Source organism: Centroberyx gerrardi, chromosome 8 (assembly GCF_048128805.1).
Source record: "Centroberyx gerrardi isolate f3 chromosome 8, fCenGer3.hap1.cur.20231027, whole genome shotgun sequence".
NCBI classification, from domain to species: Eukaryota; Metazoa; Chordata; class Actinopteri; order Beryciformes; family Berycidae; genus Centroberyx; species Centroberyx gerrardi.
In genome coordinates, this window is record NC_136004.1 from 20341390 (window position 1) to 20351750 (window position 10361).

Here is a 10361-nt window from a genome sequence, read left to right on the forward strand (position 1 = left end):
AACGTCATTGGGTCTGCTCTGTAGTTTATTGTGGTCATCCATCTGCACTGGCGGCGGCGGCGGCTTGTTGATAAACACGAATCGGATCCCGTCAAGGACTCCCTCCGGTGCATTGATGCACCCGTTTCAGTGGTGTAACGGTAAGCAGTCATTTTATTGTGAGCTATATAGGCCTCTAATATGTGCAACATTATTTCAGTATTGTGATAACTGAAGCAGCGATCGAATTCATCCAATTCCTAATTAGTTCATCACTTCTGTCGTTTCTAAACTGAGATATTTCCACTGTGAATAAAGACAATAAATAGCTTATTTGTCGCAGCTCGCCCTAAAGAAAAATCTAATATTCCTATAAGGACTTATGGTGCTGTCTGTTGTACTCAATAGTGAGTTTCAAGTGGTCGTGTTGTAGCCTACTTAGCCTTCTTATCGTGTTATTCCAATAATATTTTCTAAGGGTATTTAGTTTTGTTGTGATTTTTGTTCAGTATCCTTATAAAATTCGGGTCTCAACAATGCATTAAGATAAACGCTGTGTTGATCGTGTTAGTCTGTCAGTCTATCAGTCTACTTATTGATTGGTAGACTGATTGATTCTATACATTCACTCATTCACACCTCATTCAGTGTCATACAAGGCTACCCAGTCTCTGCTCCACAAAGCATTTGCCTTCACTGGCTAATCCAGTTCATGTTGAGTTTCTCACTTGCACTTCAGAGATATTGGTCAAGGCTGACTTGACCAATATCTCCAAAGGAAAAAGTGTGAAGGACTGCTTTGTCTGAACTGCTGCCCTGTTGAACTGTTCGTGTGTGGAGCTGCATCAGTTATGGTTTACAAAATGAATCCCTTCATTCGAGTAAAGCGGTGTGTCAGTCCTTCATTGTCAGGGTGAAACCTGCATGGGGGAGATGATGGATTGGTGCTCTTTCCTCTGACTTTGCCCATTTGAGTGCAGCAGCCACGGTCCTCCTCAGTGGACTGTTGGTGGTGTTCAGACAAGAACAATTACTCCCTTTGTGCTGCTCAACTCCCCTGCTATTCATAGGGGAAATAGTCCTGCACACACACACACACACACACACACACACACACACACACACACACACACACATGCACACTCAAGACGCACACGCAGACACAGTATCAAAGAATGACATTCTGCTCAAACTATGAATGCAATATCAGCCAGCCTTGGCCTCAGTATGTGCTGTATGTGTCAGTATCTGCGATGAAGACAGTGTGTGTTTGTTCCAGTGTTTATGCATGACACTTCTAGCGCCTTCATGCGTGTGATGGAGTTTTGAGCCCAGCCTCCTATGTTTTTTTCTTCTTCTTCTTGAAAACCAGCAGCAGAGTTGAGTGTTTCCCTCATGTGAACTGTTGAATATTTGATGGGAAGTTCTGCCTGTAGTGCGAGCAGCAGCAGCAGCAGCAGCAGTAGCTTTGTGTGAACACTGCTTATATAGGACAAAACCCCCACCAGACGTCTCATAGGAGCTGTCAGACAAGCAGCCATAAGTCAAGGTGTTTTACAGCTCTGTCAAATCACCGAGGGACTTTCCCACTTATTGAGTGACAACAGGAGAGTCTGCCTGACGGCCGAAACTCATAATGAGAGACTCGGGTCCTGTGTCCTAAAATGAGAACTTTGACTAGCGTGCCCTTTCGCTGCATCTGCTACTCTTGGCGCCATGGCAACGGGCCTCCTGAGTGCGCCAATATAGGTCAGTGGTCATGCAGGGCTCCGCCCCATAGCGACGCACCACGTATAGCTGTCTGCTGTCTATGCATACAAAGATGGAGGGAGACGTGAGCACCCATCCATACGCACAGACGTACAGGCAGGCACACAGATAAACACACACAAAAGCTTTCGTACAGATGACCCACATTTGAGTCTGAGTCTGCAGCGGCTTCACAGGTGATGTGCGCCATCAGCTGTGAAGTGATATGCAGACATGAGCATGACACAGGCACACACACACACACACAGACCGTGTGTCTCTCCGTCCTGATGATCTAATGATTTGATTTTTTGAGGTAAATTGGCGAATTAAAAAGTAATGGAGAAAATCGGGTTTGCCAGATGAGGCCATTGGTTTATTAATGTCTGTCATTTTTCGACGTCTGTGTGAGTACATGCACGCTCGTCTACATACGTGTGTGTGTGTGTGTGTGTGTGTGTGTATGTGTGTGTGCATGGGCCGGCTAATCTGTGTTGAATTTATACCTTCATGTTGACAGTGTTGACTGAGGGATTAGCCAAAACCACTGTCTCTGGCATTGATTGTCTCTCAGGGAGTGAAGTAATTTAGCGGTGGAACTTGAACCTGATGCGCTTCAGTAGATGGAGCATCGCCTCTCATTCAGAGAGAATGGAGCCAAGAGCCGGGAAATATTGATCCTCTCATATTACAGGTTCCACTCTGAGGTGGGAGAAATGTCAAATAGAAATGTCAACATATTACTTTTGCTGTGCGAGTTATTAGAAATACTGGGATCAATGAGAAATATGCCCCATGGAACAAGTTCCCATTACAATTAAATAGCTTTAAAGGTCTGTACAGAGCAATTTCATAGTAATATTAGGTCCTAGAACAGGGATGGGCACCATGTGGAATAGATGATTTCACTGATCAGTTCCTCCTTTCTGGTTGAAGGTGTACTAATGAGTGAAATCAGCTGTTTGATCGAAATGAAAACCTGCGTACTCTCGGCCCTCCATGGACACACGGATTGAAAAGTTTCATATCGGCAGACAGATGAATTCAGGTCCTTCTTTAGCTCCAATTCACTGTCACTCACTGGATTAACATGACCCAGCTCTAACAAAGCTTCCACTCACATGCAGACACTGACTCCCCCATTACACACAACAAGCACAAAACAAGACAAGACAATGCTCTCTCTCTCTCTCTCTCCCCTCTCTCTCTCTCTATCTGCTTATTCCTAATGCAAACATATACACATACCCCACCACACACATAAGTAATGCACTTAATGCACACACACACACACAGTAAACACAGCCTGTCGAATGTCATGCCACATTTGTTCTCCCCCCTCCCCCACCTCTCTACCTCTGACCTTGACTGCTCACTGGCAGATAGCGATGCAACACAGATAATCTACTTCATGATAAAACAAACACACAAAGGGAGTTCAGTGTCAAAGCAAGGTGGACGAGACAAAGGAGTGACTTTGGATGGGAATACCATCTGTTTGGATTGGAGCACGTGCCAAGATCTCCAAAATGCACTCGAGCATTCAAGAAATGAAGAAACATAATGTTGCTGCATGTGTAGCGTACAAGAAAGAAAATATGTGGTTCAGATTATTAGCACATATACAATGTCAGATTTTAAAATATTCATCCTGTTTTATTGTTACTCTGCATCTTGACACGACATATTCCGCCTCTGCTGAGGTTCTTTCTCATTGTGATGAAATAGACATTAAAAACAGTTGGCCTCTTAATCTACGCCAGATCGAATCTACGTCTCTCTCTCTCCTTTTATCAAACACGTTTTTTTTTTATACCACAAAAGAACGACCGGTTCAGCAAACTCATTAACCTTTCATCTGTAGTGTTTCTATCTCCTCCATCCACATTAATGGGTTTACATGAGAAAGACCTGTTATCAGACTTAGAAATGAGGCTATGGCTTGACATGAATTACAACACAGTTGCTTAGATACAGCAATACTGTGTTTTTATATGTTTAACTACATTGTCAGACACTGAGCCTTCGGGTGGGAGTAGGATAAAACAAGATCTTTGCTAGACTTAGTGTTTGTAGATTAGATGTGTTAAGAAGTATGCATATTTTAAGAAAGGAATGGATAGACTGAGAGTACAGTATTGAAAGGACTCTCTTCATCTCCATTTCTCTCTCTCTCACTCACACAAAAGTGCACACACACTGTCTTTATCTACCTCTTTCTCTCAATCTGTGCATCTGTGTGTGTGTGTGTGTGTGTGTGTATGAAGCTCCAATGTTTGGCTTCCATTAGAGGCGGACACAGCTGCAGGTCTGACCCTCAGCTGCCCGTGAGTGGAACAGTGTATTCTGCGAAAAGTGCGCATGTGAATGTGCGTTCAATTGTGTGTGAGAGAGGTTTCTGTGGATGGAGTGTGTGTCAGGCCTTCTCTTTTGTGTCCTTTCTAGCATGCCTCTTATCTCTCGGCCATGTTCTCGTATCCTCTAGCGTGTGCTTACAGTAAGTGTATCTAAATACCCCCTCTGTCCTGCTGCAGGGTGCTTCTGTGGTCTGGGACTGGTCTACTCCAACAAGTCGTGCACCATGCCGCCCATCACCTTCCACGACCTGCCCCTCAACATCTACATGGTCATCTTCGGCACGGGCATCTTCGTCTTCATCCTCAGCCTCATCTTCTGCTGTTACTTCATCAGGTGAGAGGAACAGGAACCTCCATTGTGGGGAGATTGTGTGTGTGTGTGTGTAGGTGAGAAAGACAGTGAGGGAGGGCAAGAGGGAGGAAAAAAAGAGGAAGAGGGTGACCTCTCCTGCTGTTGACAGCGAACTCCCCGATGAGCTGAAGGGACGTTTGTGTCCGAAGGACAGGATATGAGGCAACAGGAAGCAGCCTGCCACAATGCGTGAGGACAGACGCCACTGTAGCGAGGGCAGCGGGCTCAGCTGAGGGAAACTGCAGAGGAACTCTATCGAAAAGCTCTGAATAGACACGGCCTACTAAATAGCATGCAGTGGGAATACACAAAGCCATCAACACATGAACTTCTATACAACCTACATAAGGAAACTTCAACACCTGCACTCAAGTATGGTGGGTTCCACATTTGATTATTTTAGCATCTCCAAAAGGCCTAAAAAATGCAAACATGAGCTTTAAGTGGCAGACTGAGTCTCTGCATTTGGCAAATTACCTGCCATTTGATAGCTTGGTGCACTATTTTCTGTGCGTGGGATATGTTTTGGAATTACTGTCCAAATTACTTGTGTTATCTACCTAGAAAACAATTGAGGAAATGTTGCTTGTTATTGGTAGGAGGGTAGGTCAGCATGCTCTCTGAGAATAACAAAGCACAAATTGAAATGGAGAAGAAGGAAGAAAGAAAAAAAGAAAACAATTGCGTGCCACTAATAGTGGTAGCTGGTATGCAGCTGGTATGCAGTATAGTTTTTGCTCAATTTTGTGTCTATGCCTCTTATTTAGCTCATTTCTTCTTTAAGGTTAGCTGAAATTAGATTCCGGCTTTGGTAACAAGCTACATAGATTAGTGCCATCAACCTAATCAACTTCTTGCTGATTTTACAGTTGACACATTTTAAAAAAAAACTTTTGAAACTGGGATACTTGGGAGAATTTTTGGCCAGTATTATGTGGTCAACATTTCTAGTAATGGGAAATAAAGTGAGACACAAAGCAAAAAAGAAAATTTCACCTGACAGTGGGGAATTCCCCTGTTGTCAGTGTACATTGCTGAGGCAATCCTTCAGTAACTTCAGTATTGCCTGAAAAGCTGCCTTGTGTAGCACAGCCTTATAAGGCAGGAAGACAGGCAGCCAAGTCGGCTTTCTCTCTCTCACCGAACAAGATATTTTTACATTTCATTTATTATTATTTATGAAATAACAAAATCAATATCAATATCAAATAATCAAAATATCAAATACGGTCAAATAGCATCTAATAGGGACAAAGCAGCATGTCTAGCTTTTAAATAGTCGTGATTGATCAATATCCAGTTTCTGTGGTTAGTGGTGTCAGGCACAACTGTGTAATCTTGATTTTTTTGACCTGGACTTATTGCTAAATTGACCATAACCATCAACAGTGTCAGAAAAGCCTGGATCCTTCCTGTTTCTCTAAAAGCACTTGCATATGAATCATAAGCAATGAGTCACTTCCTTTAGCCCCATTAGAGTGGCGAAGGTAGTCTTGGGTAGGAGTGTGATCGTGAATTCATTTATAGACCGGGTGATTCATCAAACGAATGCTGAGTGATGAATGCCATTCTCTGTCGGGGGCAGGTTTCCTATTATCCACCTCAGACAGGCTGGGATTTGGTGATGTTCGATTATAACATTGCAGCAAGATGCTTGGATTGGAAATCTCAGTCTGCCTTTGTATGTTATTTGTCCACATGAAGTTCCCTCCATTAAACATATAAAGCATCGAGTTCTTTAAAAAAGCTTGAAGGTTCGCCGAGGAAGCATCATCCTTTCAGCAATGCCCTGCTTCACATTCAGACAGTTACTGAGCTAACATTGGAACAAACTGGGGGTATGCAGTGCATGCGATGTGTGGGGCTGCAAAATCATAGGGGTGCCAACAGCACAGACCAAAAAAAACATATTTTGAATTTTACCACAATCTACCATCACACCATTCATAGCTATAAGTAAGCCTATCCTGGGTCTTTATTGAATGTGAGGTGTAGCAGAGCAGCAGTAAGAGACTAGAGGAGCAGGGGGAGGCTGAGGATGGTTTCCCCACTAAGGACAGTACAGAGGATGATGAGAGCAGAGACATTCCTGATCCCTCTGAGCCATCAGACCGGCCTTCCCCCACCAAATTAACTGACTCATTTCATCTGGAGGATCCTTGAGAGGCCTGGGTCCTTGTCCCAGAAGAGGAAAAAGCAACAGGCGATTTCTAAAGTTTATAATGTGGCTTATTATCCAGTGAGTTGAACATGACTGGTTAATGTGCTCAAATACAACAAACAAGGTGCCTTGCTTTGCATGCAAATGTTGCATGTAACAATTGCTTATAGACAATATAATAATCAGATAGATAGATAAACTTTATTATCCCACACGAGGAATTCAATGCTGTGCAACAATAGAGAGACATACAAGCACAAAACAAGACAAAATAAGACAGGACGCAATAAAAACACACAAAAGCATCCCCATCATGTAGAATAGTCATCAGCAGTCTCTTTCAAATGCTCTGCAGCACCATGAAACTGGGAATGGTCGTATAGATGCTGACCTTGCCTGGAAAACTGGAGTCTAGTTAGTGATTGGGAAAAATCATTGACAGTCAACTCCAAAATACTATAGAAGTGAAAAGGGTAAGCTGGCAATCAGCTTTTAACATACAGTATGTAAACATAGCAACAGAGTCAGTGGAAATATCTGGAGAGACATCTATTATGCTGATCGAATCTCTGAAAAAGGTTCTCTCTCAGTACAGAGAGAGCGGGTTTGAAAAAGTCGACTCTGTAGCTGGAATGATGGCCACAGTTTGAAAAAGATTAAAAATTGTGATTGTTGAAACTACTGACAGGTAACTTTGCGACAGATTACAGAAATGAAGGACGATCACCGAGATATTTTGCTTTGTGACTGAAAATGACAATATGATGAGAGAAGAAATGAAGAGTCTGTTTCTCAATATGTCTTCACATTGAGTGATGATTATAGAGATTTCATTCAAGAAATTAATCCTGCAAGCCGTCCTCTGAAAGGATGCAGCAAAGCCGTAGAAAGATTAAACTTCATTCTAAAGAAAAATCTTGACTTTGTTTTCCCAAATTTGACACACACACACACACACACACCCACACACTCATTTAATGCCAGATTCAGAAGACATGACAGTGACATAATATTGTGAAATATTATAACTAAGATATATAAATATACTCTATGTAAGATCAAGTTCAAGTTCAATACTTTATTGCCATCTCAACGTGTTTGATCGGGATTTGTTTTGGATGTGGATTTTGTTTTTATGTAGTAACAAAAAATCAACTGGGCTGTTGTAGGTTTGTAAGATGCAGCTGCTGAACTTGATTGTAACACAATAAATACTATTATCCTTGTGTAGTAAAGTAAAGTCTGTTAAAATGTGTTTTGCAAGGACAAGCATTGATTTGGTTGAGGGTGCTGAATTGGATTTCCCAATAGACCTTGATAAATAGCTTTTTGCGCGCCTGTGTACAGTCATTCACACCTGTTGAACAGCATTGTCAGCTCATACAATAGGAACTAGATATTAGTAGCTCTGTTAGGATTTGTTGTAGCAATCACGGTACAATAGCTGAACCGAAATATCTGAAATCTCCACCATGTCCCCTTTCACACACTTCACATCATTCTCTAGGCATGGGAAACCTCAATGCATGTAAAGCGTGTATCCTCACATTGTTCTACATGGAAGATTGTTAGCGGCAATCAGCGTAAACAATAAACCAAGAAGCAAAAACAACGAAAACTGTCATTTCCCACTTTTAAGCACTGACTCGTACTGAGATATTATTTTCATGGGGATCAGAAATAAGGTGCAGCTTTCATCTCAGATTCTCTCCTTGCATTTTGTTTTGGGCCAAACCAGCAGCCAGTGACAGACATTTGAGCCTATGTTTAGTTGTGTGAAAACAGCCATAACAGGAGGCCAAAAATAACTGCCTGAACAGACACGACTAGCAAGGCGATAAAGATCTCCTATCCATTGTTGGTGTTGGGGGTGGTGCAGGGATTCAAAGAGGCAACATACTCATTAGCTGTGTGTGTGTGTGTGTGTGTGTGTGTGTGTGTGCGTGTGCATGTGTGTGTGTGTGCTCGACTGAGTGTATGTGTGTCTGTGTGTGTGTATTTGCGTGTAGTTACATGACTACTTCCTTGCGTATATGAGTGTGTGTTAATAATGTGTGTGTGCTTGCAACTGCGTTTGTCCATGCATGTGTGGCCATTGTAGCTGTTTGAAAAGATAGTTCATTATCAAAGCATACCCGGCAATTACACAGCCAGTCACACAGTCAGTTCTATAATTTAACCACACAGTATTAAGTTTCAGTGTGAGTCAAATGACCTGCTGTTAAACTCAGTTTAGAAAATATACACATATCTCTTTATATCAGTGTGTTTTCAGTAAAAAAAACAACGATTGGAAGCTATGTAGATTGTAAATTAAGTTGCTTATTGATGTTGTTTGTTTGTTTATCCACAGTAAACTACGACACCAAGCACAGAGCGAGCGGTTTGGATACAGAGAGGTAAGCCTGAGCCGAATATTTAACAGATACCTTCAGATCTCACGTTGATCAAGAATCTTACTCAAACATATTTTGTGTTCTTCTTGCAGGTAGTTTTAAAAGGAGATCCAAAAAAGTTGAATCTTCATGGGGTAAGAAGAGGATGTACATATGCATTTGTATTGATTTATGTACATGTTATTATATCATAGTAAGCAAGCACAAAGCTCTTAAAATAAATCGTACTGCTATGATGTGAAACAAAGCCAAGAATAATGTATCACGATTTCGTCTCTCATGTCATCTCTGTCCCTCTCCCTCTGTCTCTCTCCCTCTGTCCTGTCTGTCACTCACACAGCAGACGTGTGCTGTCTGCCTGGAAGACTTCAAAGTGAAAGACGAGCTGGGAGTGTTGCCATGCCAACATGCCTTCCACAGGAAGTGAGTACAGGAGAACACAGTGGAGTCATTCTTCACTCTTGTTACCACTTTGCACCAGCCTTGGGCTTGTTAAAATGAAAATGGTAATCTCCGATCGTGTTATAAGTTTACTGATGACAAGTCACATCGACTTTTAGCTTGAGTTTCCTGAAGGCAGCTTGGCGCTAGAATCTTTCTCATTCAACAAAAAGCCAATGGAAAAAGACCATAGTGCTGAGATTCATTCATTCATTCATTCATTCATTGTCTTTACCTGCGTATTATTAAGTGTCTAAAATTAAGGGTGCTGATCTGATACCAGGGCTTCGTTGCTCCAAAGCATCCTGAACATGAAGAGCATTTTCCCATCGGCAGGGGGGTTGGTGGGGTGGATGGGTGGTAATGTGATGTTGTTGGGTGCCTGAATAGGCGGCTGGGAACCAGTTTGGCCTTAATCTCTTCTTGGGACAACTCATTTCTCCCCTTGCTTACCTCTTTCTCTGTGTTTTTCCATGCAGGTGTTTGGTAAAGTGGCTGGAGGTGCGCTGCGTCTGCCCCATGTGCAACAAACCCATCGCCGGCCCTCCTGAACAGCATCACAGCATAGGGACTCTACTGGACGAACTGGTGTAACCTAGCAACCCCCTGCCAGCCCGGGTGGGATGCCGCCAGGCCGAGCCGGCTGGTATAACTTAGCAACCGACAGGAAGAGGACACTGTTTTGTTGTGAAAATGCAGCGAAACACCAACAGATGATAGTGAGTTGGGGTAACCTAGTTATCACCCGGAGGAAGACTCTGAGGGATGCTGTTGCCTAGCAACCATCCCTGAGATGGCGACACGACACCTTGTGGTGTCTCAGAGATTATCTTCAGCCACCCACACATCACTCTACCACTCTTCTTTCAACATCCCCTCTCCTCTCCTCTCCTCTGCGCCCGTCCCCTCACATCTTTATCCCTCTC

General features: G+C 42.8%; 1 protein-coding gene across 1 annotated transcript; it reads left to right on the plus strand.

The window, feature by feature from the left end:
- The first annotated feature begins 96 nt into the window (after nt 1-96).
- Nucleotides 97-10074, plus strand: rnf122 (ring finger protein 122). The gene is made up of 6 exons (XM_071894896.1): nt 97-140; nt 4263-4419; nt 8952-8997; nt 9087-9128; nt 9335-9417; nt 9915-10074. Exons 1-6 carry the CDS (start codon nt 116-118, stop codon nt 10027-10029), a joined length of 468 nt encoding a protein of 155 aa, XP_071750997.1. The 5' UTR covers nt 97-115; the 3' UTR covers nt 10030-10074.
- The last annotated feature ends 287 nt before the right edge of the window (nt 10075-10361 follow it).

Excerpts from the sequence above, each read along its gene's own strand:
- rnf122 (XM_071894896.1), top strand. The coding sequence starts at position 116 with ATGCACCCGTTTCAGTGGTGTAACG. Across the intron at positions 141-4,262 it reads CCCGTTTCAGTGGTGTAACG|GGTGCTTCTGTGGTCTGGGA; the intron begins GTAAGCAGTCAT and ends GTCCTGCTGCAG. Across the intron at positions 9,129-9,334 it reads AAAAGTTGAATCTTCATGGG|CAGACGTGTGCTGTCTGCCT; the intron begins GTAAGAAGAGGA and ends TCACTCACACAG.